Source organism: Meleagris gallopavo, chromosome 4 (genome assembly GCF_905368555.1).
Source record: "Meleagris gallopavo chromosome 4, MGAL_WU_HG_1.1, whole genome shotgun sequence".
Taxonomy (NCBI): Eukaryota; Metazoa; Chordata; class Aves; order Galliformes; family Phasianidae; genus Meleagris; species Meleagris gallopavo.
The window spans coordinates 13,929,956-13,953,199 of NC_139407.1; the positions used below are offsets into that span (position 1 = coordinate 13,929,956).

At 38.8% G+C, this 23,244-nt stretch overlaps 1 protein-coding gene across 11 annotated transcripts in view; it reads left to right on the plus strand.

The window, feature by feature from the left end:
- Positions 1 to 21,963, plus strand: part of LOC100550692 (sodium channel and clathrin linker 1) — a 46,947-nt gene extending 24,984 nt beyond the window's left edge. For 3 of the 11 annotated variants that reach the window (XM_085222221.1, XM_085222231.1, XM_085222229.1), the window contains exons 13-20: positions 2,552 to 2,650; positions 4,438 to 4,509; positions 5,805 to 5,879; positions 6,413 to 6,558; positions 8,243 to 8,435; positions 9,954 to 10,150; positions 10,976 to 11,054; positions 12,121 to 12,416. In XM_085222221.1, coding sequence (XP_085078347.1) covers positions 2,552 to 2,650; positions 4,438 to 4,509; positions 5,805 to 5,879; positions 6,413 to 6,558; positions 8,243 to 8,435; positions 9,954 to 10,150; positions 10,976 to 11,054; positions 12,121 to 12,315 — 1,056 coding nt within the window. In that variant the 3' untranslated portion in view covers positions 12,316 to 12,416. Of the gene's footprint in view, positions 1 to 2,551; positions 2,651 to 4,437; positions 4,510 to 5,804; positions 5,880 to 6,412; positions 6,559 to 8,242; positions 8,436 to 9,953; positions 10,151 to 10,975; positions 11,055 to 11,896; positions 12,417 to 12,739; positions 12,835 to 12,932; positions 13,679 to 13,864; positions 14,056 to 16,616; positions 16,769 to 18,106 lie in introns of those variants that run through there. The other 8 variants (XM_085222223.1, XM_085222232.1, XM_085222226.1 and 5 more) reach the window with 7 other exon arrangements.
- The last annotated feature ends 1,281 nt before the right edge of the window (positions 21,964 to 23,244 follow it).

Genomic DNA, 23,244 nt, shown 5'->3' on the forward strand with positions numbered 1-23,244 from the left:
AAAAAACCCTCCAGAGGATTTGAGTGTGTGTGCTAGATGGCAGATGAAATTCACATATGCTATACTGGCTGCTGAACTTACTGTTTTACAGTAGTAAAATGGTCCTATGAATACATCATGCGGTCCTCAGTGGTATTTAATAAAATTAGTAGTGTTTAAGTAATAAAATTAATAGGGATGTTTTAAAAACAAACACTGTGTTTAAAGGTTTATCTTAACGTGCAGTTTTGATTGGCACGTTTCATGTGAGACAGAAGAGCTAGAAAAGTGCAGGAGTCAACAATACACGGGAAGCTGTAATAAAAGGTTTTAAACAATATTTGATTAAACTCTTACGGGATAATGCTTATGCCAAAAGTGTAGATACAAAAACAATCAAAGAAAAATGGAAGAATCCACCAAAACTTCCTAAAGGCAGGGTCTAATCCAGCAGGTTTAAAGTATCTATTGATTCAAACACACTTTAAAAAAAAACTCTTCCTTTTTTCCAGTTCTCCATTTTTCCAAAGTATCTACTCTTTGCCCCTATAGGAGACAGGGTGCAGGGACTGGTGTCTAATATGGGCACTTTTGTGTTTTCATGTTAAGCTTCAGCTGTAATCAGGCTGAATTCCAGTTTGCTGGAAAGACAGAGCTTCAATGTGCCTAACAGACTTTAGCCAACAATAAATTAAGTCTAGATTATTTAATGCCAGTGGGAACAAATAAGGAATCTTAGAATTTATTCTGCTCAGGCTAGCATGTTGAGCAGTTGAGCAGTTAAGGAGATAAACATTCTCCTTTAGCCTGAAGTTGCTTTTCAAACATGAGGAACGGCCTTATAATCTAAAACAACTTGATTCCTTTGCAATACAAGAGTTAGCATTGTCTTTTTTGTTCATGCTGATTTCATTTCTGTGACAACAGAGGAAGTCCCTGTCTGGAAGGAGGGTCTGAAACTTTAAAGGGATCAAAATGTTGACAAAACTCTGGGGTTCTGGTTGTTAACAGACTGCCATGTGATTTGTGTGATTCTTCTTGCTACACGAAAAAGATTATTGTCTGTTATAGACATTCTTCTTATACATTTATAGTGTTTATGATACTCTCTGGCATGCTACTTTCTTTCCATATTTGTTCTTAGTCTTCTGCATCTCATTTGCTTTATGCTCTTATTTCCAAGAACTCCCTTCACTTATTAGGCTGTGTTCAAAATGGGAATTAGAAGTTAAGTTTTATGTCCTCCAGCTCTCGCTGGCTACCTTTGAATTTGCTAGGTCCTTTTTCCTATTAAGATAATTTTACCTTTACAAGCATTTCCCCGAAGCCTCTCTATGAGGAACACAAAGTTAAAAATTTTTTTTTCCACCGAAGTTTAAAAACCAGAAAAATTTTCATTTGAAAAGTATTGGTAAAATGTATAAGTCTCATTTTCAGTTAGTTGTGTATTAGAACATCAGAACAGTGTTTTTCAAACCATTTTTGGCAGAAAGAAGTGGCGGATAAAAATTAAGGTGTAAATAACATCTCTGAGGTGGTTAGTGAACATTTAAGATAAATAAGAGTCTTGTTATGAACGACAATTTCGTGTTATGCTCTAGGAGGAAAATTTTGAATTTGCAGACACTTGTTAATTTATTTCTCTGGCTAGAACATCCTTCATTTTGCTAAGTGGGCATTTTATGAATCAATAAAAAAACACAGCCTAATATATGCAATTAGTTAACTCAATTCTGGTCTCTCTTGTCTCTAAGAGATGGTATGAGGGACTAACAGGTTGTCACATTAGTGCTCCTTTTTTCATGTTAACATTGTAAAGCACCTAAGCTAAGTTTACAAAATGAGATCAGAATAATTCTTAGAGTATTTTGAAAAAAACAACACAAGGTGAATGGAGCAGTTGAAGAGAATGTGACACATGAAGTGTCATGTCATGACTAGAGAACCTTGTACAGACTGAAGTCATATCTACTAGTGACCTTGTTCATGCATTTCTCCTTTTATCCATCTACATGACATCTGTTCTTTGTGCCACCTAGGATTTTTCATCTCTTCCACCAAGAGTTCTGTATTACTTTTTTAAATTTTTCCAGACCAGCATCTCCTATTTAACAGTAGTGCCTTTCCTTCATCCTTTGCTGGAAGGGTTCCTTACTGCACTTATGTTCTGTAATGCCCACCATCTTTTCATGCTAAAGAACTCTTTGGTTCACTATTATCCACCATGAAAGAGTTTACATATGCATTCCTTAGCTGCTTATTGATTTTTACCTTTGGTTTTCTGGGAGGTAGATAGGACTTAGTCTATCAACCATTTAAAAAAAAAATAAAATAAAAAAAAATGTGCTCAGCTCTATGTGTGTGTACTCCTGTACATGTACATTGATTCTTAACAGAGATCTTCGTGTCATTTCTGTTCTTGCTTTCCTTGGATCTTGGTGTCAGCTGCTCTAAAACACAAGGCAGAAGGTTCTTTTGAACACTTACTACGTGTGGTTTCTTTTCTCGCTGCTAGATATGATGTCACAACTGAAACATTATCAGTAATATTTCTGTTCTTATTTTTCTTTAGGCACTGTTTAAGAAGAAACAAAAGGAAGAGGAAATAAAAAAGCTGAAAGATGAAATATTTCAGCTCACAGAAGATACTGCTGCAAGAATTAGAAAGGCAGTAAGTGACGATGTTTAGAAAGAACCAACTATGAACTTACAGTTAAAAATCAAATCATTATATATTATGCTTGGTCACATCAGCAATTTTCTTGTGTTTTAATTATGTAAGTAGTTAGGACAGTATACTGACAGTATTATGCTCTTTGGCCTTATCATCTAGATAGTACTCTTCCAACCCAAATGATATTCTTACAACTCTCATGAACCACAAGTACTGCTGTCTATGCAAATACTGCTGTAGAGAAGGTGAAGATGTGGCACTTATTTTAGAAATTGTTTTCAGTAGCATGTGGTCTCATCTTGGAACTTATTGATAATTTTTGTATACATTCAGGTGTTAAGAATTGTTGAGTTATGAGATTTTTTGTCATCTCAGTGCTTCAAAATACACCTCTTTTTAGACAAATAAGGCTCTTCCATGAAGTACAGCTAATTATAAAAAAGTCAGTATTACAGCACACTTGAAAAAAAAAAAAAAAAAAAAAAAAACAAATTGGTAGAGAAACTACAAAATTTTATAGTTATCTGTTTTTGTAACGTTTGTTCTTCTCATAAGTGGCTGAAAATTAGGAGCTTTTTGATAACAAGCAATTCACAAATGAATTTGCTCTCTGTTAATGTCCCATCTGCAGTTAAAATAAGGTTAATCTTACCTCCCTGGAGATTCTTAACAATTATCCACATGTCAAATAGACTTGCTTTATTTTAAGGCAAACTCCAGAGGAAGTCTTATATAAATGTGCTGCCAATGTCTTTTGCTGCAAGTAGAAAACACTGTAAATCAGTTACCTGGCTTGTAATTTTTCAATGCTGTAATTGACTTTGCCTCCTTTAACTTTCTTCATTATGATAGAAGTCTGTTATAGAAGGGTTCATAATGAATAAAGATATTAATTAATATATACGTTTTTGAAGCTTTTAAAATGAGGATTATTTGTTTCTTCTCCTTAGTGATAATAAAACAAACAAACACACACACAAACAAACAAACAACAACAAAAAGCACCCACAGAATTGTGTGGATTACTTAAAACTGCAGTATTTAATGTCACACGTGGTTTGGAGGAGGCACACGAGCCAAAAAGCAAATAACCACTGTCCGTTTGTGTCAATGCTGCACTAATCAGAATTTAGAAATTCAGACATGTCTCCTATTTCTTATTTCATGTAATCCCAGTGAAAGAGAATGTATCAAAAGCATAAGGAGTAAAATTTTAGGCATTGTCATATTCCTCTAGGAGTAACAAATATTTCCTTTATTACATGATCAGTTACACAAGTTTCGGATATCTTGCTCCTAGTGAACAGCAGCTTTCTGGTAGTCGTACTGTTCTTTTTGTAAGACCTTCTTGCATGTCTTTCTGCTTTTTTTCTAAGTATTCTCTATTGGATTGATAACATTCACGTGGTACCATTTGTCAGCTGTTATAGTCTACTATTTTTGTATATGAGCACCACATAAGTATAAAGCATATTTGAGGTAACAGTCTCAAGTTGTGTTGGTGAGGTTTAGACTGTATATCAGGAAGAAGCTCTTCGTGGAAGTAGTAGTTACGCACTGGAACTTGGAAGAGTCGCCATCCCTGGAGATATTTAAGAGATGTGTGGAGTGGTGCTTAAGGACACTGCGTAGGGGTGGACTTGTAGTGTTAGGTGGATGGTTGCTATTGATGATCTTAAAGGTTTTTTCCAGTCTAAATGATTCTGTGTTTCTGTATGTAAAAATGGGATGGAGAAACAGTTTGCAATATTAATTATTCAGTTTTGCTTTGCTTTTGATCACAGGTAGACTCTGTGAAGAAACAATACAATGTACAGATCTCTCAATTAACAGAAGAACTTTTAGCTCTTCATATGGTATGGTATGGTTAACTTTTGAGAATGCTTGCGCTAGCAAAACATTTGAGACTTCAGTTAATCAAGTTAAATGTTTAATTAAATATAAAAGTAAGTCAAGTAAAATCCTACATAATACTATTAGCAGTTTGGTGAAGAGGGGGTTCTTAGTTTTAGACAAAGAGGTCAACCCTTTTGATACACTTTCTTGTGTGTGGGGAAGTCTCTGGACTTCCAGAACTCGCTAGAGACATAATAGCACACCAATGTGGTTAAAAGCTATTAGTCTACTTTATTGTTAAGCACTGCTCTATACATGTTAGCAGGGCATTCTGCAAAAACGCTCTGCAATCGTTTACACAGAAACTTATCCAATCAGAGCCATGAGATGTTCTTTGTTCTTCAAAAGGTGTCCTTGATACTGCTTATCTTGCTCCACAGCTGCTGCCATGAACAGTTTCTCCTTACGTTCCCACACTTGTGTTTCTCTTAATTATTAAATAGAAGTTACTAGTGATTAGTTGCAAATAAGCATACTTGGGTCAATAACGGTAGGCTTGGGATACTTTCATCTTGGCCCGTTCGAGAGGTTTTACTAAAATTGCTTTGTTTACAGTGTTTTCTGGAAGGAATTGTGTCTAGATTTGTATTATGGCCAGTAGAAATATTTTTAACTGCAAGAGAAACTTCCATTTCAGCCCCAGCAATCTATCAATTTGTGTGCATACATGGTGTACTGATAGGCACTGATACTGTGTGGCCCTGGTGTTTCAGTTGCACTTAAAAGATACAAGTATGTGAATAGCAACTTTCTTACAACACACCGTTCTGATCTCTTCTACCTGTCTGGATTTGCCATAAGGCTAAGGCAAAGAAACGAGGGCAAGTAAGCAGGTATATGGAATAGAACCGATTCTGTTTTTAGTTCTCTGCACGTATGTAAGTAGTGAGCTAGATCCTATCCTGTGTCTCTTGTGCTGTCAGGGGAAGGGGAATGAGCTAGACTTCAATGTACCTGTGTAGGTCCTGCAGGATCTCCTATAGGGCCTCATATAGCTCCAATAGATCCCACTATAGCTCTGGATCTGTACCAGGTCTTCACAGGTGCCGTTTGCAGACAGCTTAGTACTGCTGCGTAACAATTTCCTCACTACCGGTATAGAGTGTCTTCACATCTCTTTTGTACAGCTTTGTTTGCGTAAGGGGCAGTAAGCAGCAAGAGTAGATGGTAACGTAGTGTGTGGAATTTTTATCGTGAGTTATTTATAGATGTAAAATATGAATGAGACGTTTATTTAAATGACTTTTTGAAATAGGAATGTGGTGAAAAGCAGGGTCAAATAGAACGAGCCATTAGAGAAAAGCGAGCAGTGGAAGAAGAACTAGAAAAGGTAAGGCAATTGTGTGCTTTTTACATCATGTTTAAGATCTATCCTCAGTATGAAAACGTCTTCATTTTATTTTTTTCTCACCTCCCATGTTTTCCCCTAACACTAGAATGAAGGATTATGCTATGATCTTTAATTTCCTTATTGGTTGAGTTGATTTTCAGAACATATAATGTGCACGTCAGTATTTTAAGTTTTAATCTGGAAAAGTAAAGTTTTAATACTGAACTGAAAAAGAGCATTCTTTGAGAAGCGTAAAAAGTAAAAGGAGATATTTGACGTGATCTAAAAGAACACTGATACATGTTCCAAATCAAGCTTAAGCACAGCATGCTGAAAACTAAATGCATGCAAGATCTTGGAATACCTCTTTAGAAGCAACACCGAAATTCAATTATAGTCAGTTTTGTTTTAAATCCCTGGAACTAGGACATCTGTGGCAGTGGGGAATAGCCTCTTTAATCATTACTACTGTGTCACTGTGTCAGTAACCAGTGAAAGGTAAAGATGGTATGGCATGAAATTGTATTCTTCAGATTTGCAGAGAATATGGAGGACGTGAATCTGACGATAGAAAACTAGAGCAACTGCATCAGAAATATCTACTTGCAGAGACTACAAAATGTGACCTGCAGCTGAGTCTGCAGACAACACAACATAAACTGAAACTGCTGGAAATGAAGTAAGTAGTGGACTATAAATCACTATAGAAGTATTGAAGGGGGACAGCAGACCACAGAATGAAAGCTTTCCTTTACAAAATGAGAACTGCCAGCAGTTATTCAGATTTTCATTGTTTTATAAATTACTTTGTTTGAAATCTTGCCGTGTGTCTAAATACTGTTTGTAAGAAAGGTTACTCTCTGAAATCGTCAGGCAGAAATTATTACTCTGTAAAGTCATCTACACATAACAGTCCACGTTTACATAGCATACTGAATTTCAGGTTTGTTCTTAAAAGTAATATATGTTATTGCAGTTTCAGTAGTACAATGGTAAAAAGTACAATATGATACACATCTTTAGGTCAGATTATTCTCAGAATGAAAAGCCTAGGGTGTTGGGGTTTTTTGTTTGTTTGTTTTTTGTTTTTAGAAGCTTTTGCCATTTACATATTCAGATTGCAAACCCTATCTATTGTACAGAACAATCACTTACGGATCTGGAATTGTTATTAAAATGAAAAGCTGCTCTTTCACAGTGCTGTTTTCCTGAGATGGATAGAATGTTGGGATGCTTTCATGAATTCCCTAGACTTGATGAAATACTTCACTGACTTGTGCATAGTCCTACAAACTTCCAGGAAGCAGCAGGGGAACGTGTGCGTATTGAGTCACACCAAAGATCTGTCCCAAATGTATGAGGGCTGCTCCAAAAGTAATGCCTCATACTTCATTGTGTTGACCCACGATGGCAGAGGTGGCTGATGGTGGTAAGGCAGTAGAGATAGTAAGAAAATACTGGTGGAAAGCTTGATGTTGTTGCCATGCTGTAGATGGCGGCAGAGGGGCAGTCTGATCTGACAACATGGCATCTGACAAAGCAAAAGTGTGTCACTGAATTCCTCCGTGTGGAAAAAATGGCTCCCATTGACATTGATTAACACTTGCTGAACATTTGTGGAGCCCAAACAGCAGATGTGAGCACAGGGAGGCAGTGGGTGGTGCATTTCAGCAGCAGCACAGCGGGTCCTCCACAGGTAGAGACTTCTGCAGGCATGGCAAGCAGGCTCTTGTTCATAGCTGGCAGGAATGCACAGCTAAGGGTGGTGCCTATGCTGAAAAACCTACACTGAAAAATAGAGCATATTCTTAAATAGAGAACACTATCAAAACCACGTGTTCTCTTTGTATCTGTTGTAGTATCCATGGAAATTAATGGGAGGCATTACTTTCAGAGTAACCTACGTATATGTCTTCTCCAATACTGTCCAAAAAAGTAACCTATAGAAAAACTGAATGCTAGAGAAAACTGATAGCGATACATCATTGGCATGTTTGCACTGCTTAAAAACATACAATGCCACATCTGGATGTTTATTTTTTTAATTATTGCTCTTACTGTTACATGGACTACTTCAGTCTCAGTAAAATCTTCTCCTCTACAACATAGTGTGGCACTGAGTTCCATACCTGAAATACAACTATATGAAAAACTTGCTTTTTCTATTTTCAGTTTGCCTCTATTACCACTAAAGGAAGCAATAACAAGGCAGTATCATACTAGACTAACTGATCTATTAAGATTTTGTTGCTGTCTACAGATATAGTCTCCTCTATCCCCAAACCATCGCAGCTTCAGCAAAGTGACGGTAGGAAAAAGTAAAATTGACTTAATTCATGACTTTAAAGAAGAGTCTCTTTCAGCTTTGAGGAAGAGAAATCTAATTACCAGAAAAATATCTGTAACTTGCAAAGCATTCTGGATTCAGAAAGAGAGAAGAGTGGCTCCATCGGTGAACAAAGGTTAAAGCTTCAGCAAGAGAATGAACAATTGCAAAAAGAAATTGAAAGCTTGAAAAAACTGGCCTCAGAGGCACAGCAAAAAGCCAAAATAAAGGTATGGTTTTGTAACACTCTAATGCAATAAAAAGTACAGCAGTGATAGCAGGGTAGCAAAGTCCTAGGCTACAGCAAGTGAGGATATGCTCCAATGCAGCAGCTATAGACACAGAAACAAAAGAAAAAAATGTGCTTTCCCTTGGAAGGCCTCAGGTGGGCAGGGATATCCGGCAAAATACAGTTGCCTCCACTGCCAGCCCTTAAATGAGGTCTGGAAAGGGGTGGATCCTGGCTCCACCCCTACCATTCACTCAGGTACCTGAGCTGCCCAGAGTTGGCCCTGCCTTCTCACCAGGTGCTCAATCACTAGTTCAAGCTGTGTCTTAACATTTCTGCTACAGGTTTATATGCTGGTTTTAAGGCTGAGGTTTGCTTAAGAAGATGGCATTTCTAGGAAAAAATATTTGGAAGTTTAAATTGAAGGTGAAAGTTTCAATGATGCTTGCTCTTTTTCCTTTATAAATAATTTTGTTTCAGCATTGTGTGTCCTCAAGATTTATTTAGTAGCTCAGTCTCTGCTAACTGAACTTGATAGAACATTTGGGATCATCTTATCTTATTGCATAGGCTGAATAGTCCAAATAGTAAAAAATTTTCTCCAACTGATTTCACTTAGTCTAATTCTAGATCTCCATTAATCTACTGTCCTATTAGGAATCTCTGTACAACTTTAAGTGTAGTGTTCCTCTACTTATATGTGCACCACATTATCAGAGCACTGTGTGGCTAATAAATACAGTAGTGTGGTTGTCAAACACTGCTGCTGTGCATTCTGGAAAAGAACGTTTTTCACTGCGAATAGTTGCAGACAAAGACATTTAGCTGAAAGATGGAACTTCTTTTTGAAGGGTTCCATTAAATGCACCTGAACAGACTGCATTATGGGATTATGTAATAATAGCTAACTTAATCAGATTAACGCACCTTTGCCTTCTGAGAGGAATAGCAGCTTTGATTCTTGATGTGTTTTCTAAATGTTTACAGCAACGAAGATTTCAGAAAGTTTTATTAATTATGAATGAGGAGCACCTCATCCAGTTACCTTTTTATGCATCAAGATAAAATAAGTCATGTTAAACAAGCAATCTGATTCCAGCTGTAGAACCCTTCAGACAAGCTTAACAAAAAGGAAGCAGCTAAAAAGCACGTACCGGAATTTTCCATGTCCTTATTCAGACAGGATACCATTAGTCACAGATAAGATTTGTGGCTTGCCTCCATTTTCCTCTGATGCACAAAAGATTTAAGATGCAATTAAGAAAGTCCTAGCGGATTTTGACTGGGTGAAAAAGAAAAATGTGTTTCTATAGGAAAAAAACACAAGTGATAAAGATTATCCTCTATTGTCAGTTGCACAACTTGCTTAAAAAGTTTTTGCAAATGTGTGTCTAGTTGAGTATATAATTACAAGTTTATTACACATTACATGCTTTCAACAAATGTCTATAAACGTAGCTCAAGCGTGTAAAAAAAAAAAAAAGACTTGATTGTATCCTATTTGTATTTTTTTATGTAGATAAGCACTATGGAGCATGAGCATGCTGTGAAAGAACATGGATATGAAGTTCGTCTTAAGGAAATGGAAGACATGAGTCAGAAGTCTACTGCTGAACTTAGACATCTGTTGACAGCTCAGCAAAAAGCAACAAGTAGATGGAAAGAGGAAACAAAAGTGCTTACTGAAACTACAGAAGCTAGGATCAATAAGTTAAAGTAAGTGCAATTTTGTTGTTGCTCTTCTGGCTGCTGTTACTGTATCAGTTACTGTTTGCAACAAGGTTATACCCATGGTAGAAAGGAAAGGAGAGCAGGCCAAGGAATAGATGATGTGCTTCTAGCAAACAGAAGAAACAGTGTTCTCTTTAGAACCGTCTGACGTGACTCCTAATGAAGCTAGCAGCTAATAACTGACATAAAAATTTTGCATCTTGTTAACATGTGTGAATTTTGTTATAACAAAAACTAAATCTGAGTATCTTTTCATTTTTTTCTCTCAGAAAAGCTTTCCCAGTTTAGAAAAACATAGCTTTGTATTATGAAGACTCCTGTCTTTATGATTATTCAGAGCAGTCTTTAAGTAAGCATGAAATAAGTCTCTAGTTTTTAAGTTGGAAAAAATGTTTGTAGAGGCACATCTTATGTTCTTTTTGAGCATTCGCTCAAAAATGTATGAGGATACAAATTAGTTACGTGATTGCCTTGAGCACAAATGTGATATAAAATTTTATCTTCATGCTGGTTGCCAGGTAACTGGCTCATTCCTAACACTGCCCATGTATTTTCATTTTTATAGCAGCTAGTCAAAAGATGTTGAACTGTTCTTTGTTTTTCATTTTTTTATGGTATCTAATGTATGGATTGGTTAAAGAGAACAAGGGAATGGAAACTACCGATGAGATATACTGTAGCCTTATATTAATGGGCATTTCGAATTCTATAGAGTATTTTTCAGACAAACGTATACGAAATACCACAGTTAAAAGGTTTTTGGTTTTTTTAGATTAAATGCTTTCTTTTTCATTTTCTTCTGATTAATAGAAGTGATCTGAGTCGACAAAAACTTCGTAATCAGGAACTTACTGCTCAGCTGGAAATGGCAAACAATAAAGTAATTGAGGTAAGAGTGATAGGACAATTGCGTTCAGTTACAACCTGATGCAAATACACTAGCATGCTAACAGAAGCCCATTAAGTATGTTTGATTAAAAAAAAAAACAAACAAAACTTTATAAAGAAGTATATTTGACCAAGAAGACAGAGCAGGAAAACACAACTGCTTTTGACGACTGTCATTCAAATAGCAAAAAGACATTAACTTTGCTGTCAAATTATTAGAAAAGGCAAAGGAGAGATTACTAATTACTGATTAGATTACTCATGTGGCAGTTTTAGGCAGTTTAGGAAATGTTTGCAAAAACATGCCTTCGTACACATGCATACCTTTAAAAAGGAGGAGGTGCTGTGTTATGGGTAATGTGGCATACGTAGAGATCAGTTTTTCAGCATACACAGTAGAGTTTACACTGCATGCGCACATATAAATATATAGACAAAAGCAGTATCTACTAAAAATGAGGAGCATTGCTGTTTTGGAATATGCATTGTTCAATAATTAACGGTCACTTCAGGAAAAAACTGTCCTTCCGGCCTGCCTCATAAATCTGGGATGATAACCAATTCTGTATAGGAGAAACCCTTGCATTCTTTTTTGTAGCGCTCTACTATTTGCAGGGGAAAAACTGGGATGATTTGAGAACAGGTTTCTTGAACTAATGCTGAAGAATAGTGAAGACTTCATACATAGCTTCTCTTTGGCAAATGCTATCTGTAACAAAATTACGTCATTTCTATCTGGTATACTCTTCTCCCCTTTGAATGTAGCTGAAATATTTGTACTGTAATGTTGTGCAAATTAAATTACCTGCATTAAGATATCGTCTTTTATGCATCTTACTTCAGGAAGGTGAAACTTCCACTGAAGATGACTGTGACTGGGGAAGTCATTTGATTCATAGTTGAGCTGGAAGTTCTTTATAATGTGTCAGCGCTGTGCTTTCAGTCTTACTGTAGGTGGTAAACAGCTTTGCTTGTAAAGGTCCTCTTGCTTTAAGCTTTTCACTACACTACGGATGGATCCAGAGAAGAGAACTTCATATTTCTAACAAGATACTTCATTTGCACAGGATGAAAAATTAATGACGGAATGTCAAAAACATATCAGTAGGCTTCAAATGCGACTAAGCCAGGCAGAACAGAGGGCAGCTACAGCATCACAAAAGGTACAAAACCTTAAGAAAAAGCGCTATCAAAGTGTGTACAAAAATCCCATCGAACATGAGAAAAGTACTCACTTAGTATTATTCCTGAGGCAGAGGTGATCACATATGCGAGCGGCATTACTAATCTAATTTGAACAGCAGTCTTGTGTTTTGAATGTGTCATCACCAAACTAATGCATATTTGATTAAATGCCACTTTCTGAAAGCACGATGACCTGACAGCACAGATTTGTTTATGAAAACAAAGTGGATGCGACATGATAGATTCCAGTGAGAGAAGAGATCATTCCCTGCTGGCAGTCCGCTCTTAAATGGGTCTAGGAGAGGTGGAGCCAGGCTCCACCCCTTCCTGCAGCACAGGTGAACTGCCTTCACCTGTGCTCCTGTGGCTGACTCATTGCTCACTTCAGGTGAGTAATCAGAGTTTCAGGCCGTGATTCAGTAGCCCCATACAAGCTGTACTGTTGTTTTGATCTTAGTAAAAAAAAAAAGTAAGAAAATATCTGCTTCTTTTAAACTGCAGCTCAGCACGTTAACTACATGGAAGAAAAAGGCTACTTCTCTCAAGGAACTAGAAAATATTTAAGATGAAATAATAATATTGACACCATATTGGAGGTAAGAAGCTAGCTGGAGAAACTTGGAATTGTACCATTAAAATCAAGTGCATCGCAAGGATTGTAAAACTTCATCTATATATTTTATGTTTCACTCAGGTAACAAAGAAGGCTGGTTGAAGTTACATACCGTCTCTGTTTGCGGTGGAATCAGAAGAATGCGATCTGATGCAATTCAAGTCCTTTAATGCAGCAGATGAAACAGTCTGATACAGTGCTGTGGCGTGTTATCGGTTGTAGTCTTATAAAAAATTGTTACGTCCAACTGTGACAAAATTGTTTACAGGGAGTAGAGTCCATTCTATTGAAATTCTGAAACAGCTTTGTTCATATACAGCTGGAATTTCTTTTCATTTTGTAGAGCAGTAACTTGGGAACGTTTTCAAGGTCTTACATGAATCGTAGTAAGACAGTAATAAACATCATGAATGTCAAATAGTTCTTACGGTAGGTGCTACAACAGGGAAATTCCTCTATTGCCTTTCATTGTTAAGAATTCAGTTTAGTTTGCTATGTCTCTGGGAAATAGTGTTGCTACAGCTATTCTTACAGCTAGTTTTTAAGGACCCTCACCTTTCTTCAGTTCTGCTTCCCCTCCCTTCTCCCCATTACCGTTTTACGATTGTTCCTTGCTTTTCCACTTGGAACTTCAGTTCTCAATTCAATTTGTACAAAGCTGGTCATCCGGCTTTTATGAGTGTATTGGAATTCTACACTTGCCAGTATGTGGGAATCCACGACAGATGAGAAACTTCATATGTATTACTCTAAATTTATAGCTTAATTCTGTTTTCTATTTCACCATATATAATAAACGTTTCATATGCGTAACTACTTTGAACCGATTTTGGACTAAAGTTAACTTCTTGTCATTTCTCTTAAATATGAAGAGCACAATTTTGTTGTAAGACTTCTAATTCAGCTGATAGATAATGCTTATCCCGCTTACCCAGTGCTTGTTGAAAACTACTGTTATGAGCAAACCCAGTTCAGGAGTCTGTCAGACTGTCATCATTGCATTTGCATTTCAGAGGACAAACACAAGCTGATCACCAGATAGAACTAGGTTTGTGGCACCTCCTGAAAAGCTTGTTTGTCTATTGAAGAAGAGCCTGCAAGATGGAGGCAACCTGAAGGAAAATTTCTACTTACCTCAGAGGAATTCACCGTTTCTACAATTGCACGTGCAATGGCACGTTGCTCACAAACTGGCTGCTGGGAGGTGAGTTGCTTGCTGAAATGATAATCAAGACCTGAGATTTGCTGGTTAGATGAGTTTTACACTTTCCCTTGTGATACCGGATTACGTAGTGGAATTGAATAATGGCCTTTTTGAACATGTCTTGGGTCTGGGGTCAGACCTGCTGATGGGGGCATTCTGCATGCCACGGAACGAAGAAAGGAAGCAGCAGAAGAAGGGTAAGGTAAAATCACTACTAACCCTTATTGATCCAGGATTGGTTGGGACTCCAAACAACAGCCAAACCAAAGAAAGTGAGGCTGAGCCCCATTCCATGACTTGACCTTTTCTCAGGCGTTATTCTGGACCTTCCCAGGAGCGGTTGAGGCACGAGTCAAAATAGGGGAAGGGACATCCAATCCCTCCCTGTAGCTTAATTGTCTCTCAAGATATTGTCCAGGCTCACACTAACAGTCACTTGGGAGTCCTGCCTTTCAACGGGAGGTGAAAGGCCACAGACAAATAGTGGTGATTAATGGTTCTATGTCCAGGCCAGTAACGAGCAGTGCCCCCCAGAGGACTGTCTTGGGACCAGTGCTCTTGGGCATCTTTATCAATGACATCCGTAATGGAATTAAGTGCACCCTCAGCAAGTCTGCCGATGACACCAAGCTGAGCGGTGCGGTTGACACAATGGAAGAAAGGGCTGCCATTCAGAGGGACCGCAGCAGACTCGAAAGGCGGGCCTGGGTGAACCTAATGTTCAATACAGCAAAGTGCAAGGTATTGCACTTGGGCTGGAGGAATCCCAGGCATCCATATGGATTGGAAGGAGCAGTCCTTGAGAGCAGCCCTGCAGAGAAGGACTGAGGGTCCTGGTGGATGAAAAACTTGACGTGATCCAGCAGCGTGCTCTTGCAGCTAGGAAAGCAAATGGTATCCTGGACTCCATCAGAAGAGGGATGGCAACAGGGACAAGGGAGGTGATTGTCCCTTTCTACTCTGCCCTTGCGAGGCCACATCTGGAAAAATGCATCCAGATCTTGAGCCCCCAATACAAGAAAGACAGGGAGCAGTTGGAGAGGGTCCAGAGGAGAGCCACAAAGACGATCAGGGGACTGGCGCACCAGTACAAAGTAGAGAAGCTTAATGTAAGTGTGGAGGTGTGGGAACCCATTAGAACCAACATTAAGCACAATGAACTTCTGAGGATCCCATTTCCTTCCAAGGATTTACTTCTTGTAGTAAGCCACAAAGACATTCTGAAGAATGTTGTCTGAGAACTGAATTTCCTGATAGAAAAAGTCACCAGAGAAATTGAAAGAGAAAAGCAAACAACTGAAGAAATAGTGATTCCGAGTCCAGGGGCTTTCGCAGTTTTGCAGAATATTGGTCTTGAAGAAGGAATTTGAGTGGAATTCCCAGCTCTGCAGCTAACTTAGGATCGTTTGCAGAAGATAATTGACCTATATGGACTGCGTGAGGAAGTTTATAAAGTGAAAGGGGAGATGTTGTTCAATATGCAAAAAATGACAATGAAAAAGTTTAGTCTCCACCCTTTTGTTTTTCAGTTTTTGCAACGTATTGATAACGAAACCCTGTCACAGAGCCTGTTTTCTTCAAAGCGTCTCTGGAAGGATATTTCTGTAATGAAACTATATTCAGAAACTGCAGACTTCAAAACTGTCACTGGAAACTTATGAAGAGACTGTAAACTTCATCTTTGCAGTTAGATAGTAGGTGATGAGTACGAGTGCTCTAAAGCTGACTCTTTCTTGATAATAGGGGTTCAAACTTATTTATAATAATACGCATACATTTATGGAGAACCATAAATATTTGTTACCACAGCATGGTACATGAAGCAACTCATTGGTTAAACCCAGGGAGCTATTTCTCTGTTGTTAAAATCAGTAGATGATGGAATTCTGTCTAGAGACACACAAGTGGGTATGTCGTGGATGGAATGTGAACATGTCAAAAATGTCAGATTAGCCATTTTTGCCTCCGTGTTTTTTCATTAGATCAGCAGAATTCCTTATAGTAAGAGAAGGTGTTAGAGTGGGAAAAGCCAATAACAGAATTGTGTTGTTAATTAAAACTGTTGGAAATACAGATAATGCCTTTAGAGGTTCTTAACAGGCTTACTAGCAATGATTAGACATGCTTGTAGCAGGTGTAGTTCTAAATCATTTCTGTTCTCCAGACGGGCCCTCTTCTCTTTATTTCAGTGATTTCCATTACAAAGAGCTATCTTTCTCCTGCCCTTACAGGACTCTTCCTGGTCGATTTATTTTCTTCACCCTGCTCTCATCCAGTTTTACAGAGGCTCACTTTATATCTTACTGGGATCAATTTATTTTCCATTTAACACTTGGAAACAGAAGTCGACAGGTTTAAGTAGTTGTGCAAGTCTCAGTGCCTCACATATTCTCACATAGTCAGATGTTTGTTTATGTTTCCTTTATTACTGAAAAAGTTGTTGCTTTTGAGGCAATAATGATAAGCTGTACTAAGTATAGGCTTTCAGAGGAGCTTGTAGCAGGGCATATTTCACTTTAAGCAGCGGATTTGGGTAAATGATTGATTTGCTTCTTCTGCAGATCAGGAGTCATCAGCACTCCCTGAAAAATGGGACGATATGCAAAATCAGCAGCTCAAAATAGCCGAATTGAAGCCACATACAAAAAACTACAAACAAGTGAAGGAAAGGTTTCTGAAGACCACTCCATCATTAAATCTAAAAATTGAAAAGGTAAAAGCGTGTAATAATTTCTAAGCATAAATACAGCTAATGAATAATGACTAGTAAACAGTGGAAAAAATAAATTCCATTGGAATTTGTTGGACAAGTCTTTACAGCAAAAGAAAGGGGCACAGTTTTTATCTGCTTTCGTAATTGACTTAAAGTGTGTGTGTGTATGTGTATTTAAGTAACTGTCTGAAAAGGTTGCACAAAACCATCAATAACCACACAGTTGTTCAGCGCCTGTGATCCTTATGACCTTCAAACCTGGTGCAAAATATCTCTGCTCCCAATAAGAAACTACTTAGGAAATGAAGTATTATGATGCTGAGAAAATGCAGAATATGGCAATTTTAGTCAAAGTGCCTACGTGTATTGTCTCTGTTCATGTAGCTACTATGCTTTCTTCTCTTCTGCTGATTCATAGAATGGCTTCGGTTGGAAAGGGCGTGTAAGACCATTTAGTTCTAACCCCACTGCAGTGGGAAGGGCCACAGAATCAGGTGCTGGATCAGGTAGCAAAACTCAGCCAGCCGAGGGGATTCACTGTCCAGAAACAAACGTAAAGCAACTTCCCAGTGAAGGTTGTTACTACTAATGTCTTCACGAATGTTTGTTGTTTCAGCAGTATGGACTGCTCACTTCGGGCAGGGTAGATGCCTACACCAGATTGCTTGCTAGCGTGTCGCTCCTCAACGGAGTAGCTCCGATTTGAGTTGGTTTGGCTATACGAGGCCACTTTTGATGTCATCTAGTTCCCCCGTAAATTTTTCGGGCTCAAGCTGTGAGCTTGAAGCATGAGCTACTCCTGGAGTGACGGGGCACTAAGTACATCTGCACGTAAGTGTCTCTTCAGAGCAGCCAACTACTCAACAGTCAAGTTGCATGAGAATTTATTTAGGATGTTCCCCCAGAGAGCAGGAGATTAGTGACAGCAATATCATCTGATTAACTGATTTAAATCAGCATCGATTTGTTGTTGCAGTTGAGGTATTTGGTACAAGTCTTCTAAAGCACCTGGTGAGCATGCTCTCCTCTTCAGTAGAGCAGAACATTTTCTCCCTTAAGCCATGTGTGCTCAGCAGGTGGATGATTTGTGTATGACCCAGAAGCCTATCTCGTATAGCAAGACTCTCTCATATAGTTTCCTATGGATTGTTTCTGTTGCATTCTGAGTTGGATTCTTCTGTTTGCCGTGCTGAAATCTGGAGCCGAATGCCCAACGTATTTTATAATCTAGTATCCACATGTTGTAGTTGGGAGGAGAATCTTGGAACACTGAATGGTTGATATACAGATGTTTTTCATAACAAGAAAAAATGAATGTCGTCTTTTCAAACTTTGCAGATCGAAAGGGTGCAGAACCCATCTTTGTGGCAAGTCTACCAAATAAAAAAGTGTCAGATGGATGACAAAAAGAGCAACAACAATAATGAGAAGTTTCTGTTCCATGGGACATGTGGAGTCATTAACCTTCATTAACAACCATGGATTTAACCGCAGCTATGCTGGAATGCACAGTAATGTCAATTTCAGAACTACTCGTTTCCCTGGATGGGGATAGGAATAATTTGCCATGCAATCCATGTAGACCTGCAAAACTTTTTAATTTGGTTAGAACTCTATGTTGCAAACAAAAAACAAAATTGCCACCTCCAGAGCTTGTGGATATCTTGAGAGCGGTTGCTATTATCTATCTATCTATCTATCTATCTATCTATCTATCTATCTATCTATCTATCTATCTATTTATTTTGGTCTACAGCTGCACAGTATGAAAAGGCTACTTACTTTGCTGTTAATGCCAGCTATTCTGCTAATGACATCTACTCAAAACCAGGTGCAAATGGGGAGTGGGTTCACCTGCGCATGCCGGAAGACCCCAGATACAGACCTTCTGGACACAAGTTCTCATTTAATACTCGTTCAGTTTAAGTGTACAAGAACTGTTGCGAAGGATATTGTGGAAATTATGACAGAGTAAATCTAATGTCACTGAGTGCCTCCACTACAGCCTTCTCCAACAAGTTCCAAACCACTTAGTCAGTGGATGACCACTTATGACAATTCAGATGCTCCGATGGCAAATTTAAAGTAAATTTAATATCAACAGATGCTAGAAATCCAATTATTGTTGTGTAAGTTACCTTATACCTTCTAGTTTTGTGTCTTTCTTCTAAGGGAATTGGCAAAGGATTGAAGAAAATTCCCAACCTTCTGATGGGTTTGTTCCCACAGTGCTTCGTTAACTACAGAACTGGGGAAAATGGATTCTGTTTACATCAGAACAGCTATTAGTAGAGTCCACGGTCACTTCCGCTGTATGCCATACAAGGACATGCAAACTGACCAACATAGCTGGCACATTGCATTGTCTTAAGTGGTCACTGAGGTAAGCAGGGATAAGATAGAAAATAGAGATTTTACTGGTGTTTAATTTCGTGGTCACAAGAGGGGGTAATGAGATGGAAAGCCCATTAAAAGTAATCACTGCATCTCTATTTCAAGAATGTTGAAATTTTAGGCTTACGCAGGTTTATATGTTTGAGCATTTTAGCAGTGTTACCTTCCGTCTCGCTCGGAGTTGCTAGATGGCAGCTGTAGTTAGGTTACCAAACAAGAAAGTGGTACAGAACTCGAGAGGAGACCTGCTGGATGGCTTGTCCTATCTGGTTCTCCCCATCTCCTTATTTCAGTGAGGATTTCGGCCTGAGGTAGGTATGAACCATTTGACCGGTTCTTTTACTTATCTAAAAGCCTTTTTAAGGCCACTCTTTGTTATGCTAAGAAAAGGGGAAGAAAGAGGAATCAAAGCTTGAAGTAAATTACAACGCTTTCTCTTTCCATTGTCTGCTAAGCAGCCCGGTGCAAACGCAGCTCGTGCCGTTAATCTTCCTCGTGCCCAGAAACACAAGACTTCCAACAGAAATCTCCCTGGAGCTGCACTAGAGCTCGTGTGACAAACAAGAGGGACAGCACAAAGGCCGTAAAAGAGAAGCGTCCCTACTTCTTCTCCGGGTCATGGGAAGAGCAGAACGTGAAGGGAAGGCAGAGGTACAACGTAAGCACTTCTGTGTAACAGAGTGCTGCATTCCTTAACCAGAGCTGCATGAGTTAGTGTGGCCCGAAGACATCTTAAACATGCAGCTGCGTATACCATCAGTTATAGGAGCAGCTTAACAGGCTACAGCCTCAACAATCATAAGAAACGACAGCTTGTGAAAAAAAGCTTTTGAAATATATTCTACAGAACAGTAAAAACCAACTTGTTATTGGCACGCCCCAGTCTCCTTGCCAGGCTTTTCTTCTTAATAACACTGCTCACAACTGTATGTGACTGTGTCAGGCTCTCCACACACACACACACACACACACACACACACTCGTCTGTTCAGCTGAGAGACAGGGTCTTAATTTTGAGCACCTACGAAGCCTATGCAAGCACTGCCTTCTGTAAACAAAGCGTGGCTGCTGCCTGGAAAACAGCTCATGCGGGCGACTTGGAGACACGACAACTATGTGGCTTCTCAAGTCTGTCAGGAGCCAACAAATAATAGTCATTTTATACCAAAATCCAACCGATATCCAAAAAGCTTAGAAGCTGAACCAGGTATATTTAAGCTGTCTTCAGATGCTCAGTATCTAAAAGCAGTATTCGATATGTAAGTTTAAAGCGGGAGGTTGTTAAAATTTCGTTTTGCCCAATTCCCAACATCAGTCTGATCCTGTCCATTCACCGGTTTGTGGGCTGACCCTAATGTTTCTAATGAGAATAAGAGAGTATAAATCAATCTTTGAGCCAGTATTACTACTAACACGGAAACATCCCATGAAAGAAATACTGCACAGAAGGTGTTGTACTGTTTGCCATATCTTATCTACTACATACAAGCAAAGCAGAGCTTAAAAAGAGCTTAACATTAGAGATGGAAAGACACGCAATACTTCCACTCTTCCTCCCTTGTGATATTTTTCTTTCCTCTTTTTGTGCGAGAGAACAGTGGGGAATTGCTTTTTACTAAGTTCAGAACTTTTATCCATTGAGCACGATGTTAACTAGCTATGATCTAGTCCACCAACACTAAATGTAGAACAGGATCAGGAGAACGATGTATTTTCACTGGCAGCAGCATTATGCTGAGAGCTGAGTGGGGAAACAGGTCCGAGATGTGGTTGTGCTAGCTGAATGAGAGATGTCCTCTGTCTAGTTTTAAGGAGAAATTCCATCAAAGACCTAAAAAAATAATAAAAAAAAACAAAAAATAAAATCAGAGAAAAATCTTACTGAACTTTGCATGCAGCTATATTCGGTTTCAACTTCCATAAATGGACATTTGTGACCTAAAACCAGGCCTGATCAAAAAAGTGCCTATCTTTGATTCACACTGTGGAAAGCGAAAGTGTTTTTTTTTTTTTTTTTGCACTGAACATTGAAAAGGGCAGTTGATCTAAAGAATTAAGCTGTAACATATCTTTAGAAATTGCTGATGTTGAAGGTAAGAATACCATATACGTATTAGTAACATATTTTAGAAACATAGTTCCTAATTTACCAAACAGATTCTTTCTCGCTAAGCTGCAATAGGTTTTAAATGTTCTAAACAATGTGGGTATAGTATTCTGAACTAGGAAACATATTGTAAGGTTGTTCATTAGACCCGCAGAAGCGAAATACATTTAACAATTTCTAAAGGAGTCAGGGCCTTTACGCAAAGCAAAACTATCCCACTTTGTGGGAATGTTAGGATGCCACAGACAGGCTCCAAGATATTCCCCTCCATCCTCCTTCCGAGCTTATCTCTGTGCAAGGACAGATGGATGACCAGAACAATGACCCAGTGTAAAAGAGGCACAAGTGTTAGGGTAGGTAATTAAACAATTAAGAGGCTATGTTTGTGTTGTAAAACAGACATCCAAAAGTTACGACCGAATGTTTGTTAAGAAAGCAATTGTTAGAAGGCAAATAATCAATTAAGATATTTGTGTCTGGGAGCAAAGATTTGCATTTACTGGGTATTGATATGATTAGTGAAGTGTCCCGAAAGAGTGTGAACCTGCAGTACTCAGCCAATGAGGAATCAGGGCAGAAAGAGCTAAGCGTCGGGCAATAGGGGATAAAAGATGTAGCGCCGTTTTCTCAAGCGCTCCTGCTTGCAGGAGGCCCGCCATTGCAATCGCGAATAAAATCTGCTTTATCAGAGAAACCGTCTTAGAAAATTATTTGGATATTTCCAGCAACACCAACCGAGTAAAAACCATGAAGGGCACTGAGAGATCACAAGCTTACAAGGTCTATTGAAACGGTAGCTGTGCACTTCCATGTCCCTTTCACAAAAGCAGAGGCGCAAGAGACTCTTGCAACTACTCCAACGGCGGCACTGAAGGCTAGAAAAATCAAATGCAGCCGCAGCAAAGAAAATCCATCTCTCTGGTATCAATGCATGTTAGACTTTTACTAGCTCGTAAGGGAAAACCTGAAAAAGAATATGGAAACGCGGTAGCTCCATAAGTAATGCCTCTTATTTATTTCCATGAAAATTTCAATAGAGTACAGTAACACTAGTTGAGATAGCGAATTCTCAGCTACAAAGAACTCTTTTTCAACTTAGTCACCGCCAGCGGCTATTGGTTTTTGCCACCTATGAACGAGAGCCTGCGTGCCACGCTCACAAAAATCTGCACCGGTGGAGGTGATCCACTGTCAGGGTTGCCACGTGCTGAAACGCAGCACCCGCCACCTCACTGTACTCACGTGGGCTGGCTGGTCTCCAGAAACTTTCAGCAAGTGTCAATCAATGTCCACGGGCGCTATTTTTTCTGCAGCGAGGAATGTAACTCTACCTCCCTGTCTCATCCTCACTCCCGTGTTGGATGCCGTTTTGTCAAACTGCCCCTCTGCTGCTATCTATTGCACGGCAACAAAACGTAGTAGAATATTGGTGGGAGGGTTCAGCCTCTATCGCCGTACCATCAACATCCGCCTCTGACGTCGCTGGCCAACATCCTAAAATAGGAGGTGTTACTTTTGGATCAGCCTTCTTATGAGAAAGATGCACGCATCAGATTGAACCATTAATTCGGCTCCTCCTGTAACGTGCTTTCGTCTGTCAGCGCTGCAGTTAATAGAGAGTCTATGACACTCCGAATGCAAATTTGGTCTTGGCAGAAATGCAGTTGGAGGCTGCGGCAGTTTCTTTAGCAACCCGAAAGGCTCCAGACTAGTCACTAGTGAATCTTTAAGGCACGATAAGTACATAAAAATAGTTTTCATTTACCATTTCCTTTGCTTCCAAAGGGCAACGTATTCTCCATCTAAACAATACAGAAATACAGTCTGATGTTCAACTTGTTATTAATCAGAGTAAAAATAATTTTTACAAATATTCTGTTAGTAAAATTCTAACAATTTCACAGTCGGGAGAGTCATCAGAATTTCTCCAACAAATTCAGTCAAAATGGAAAGCACCAAACTTTAATGCCGACAC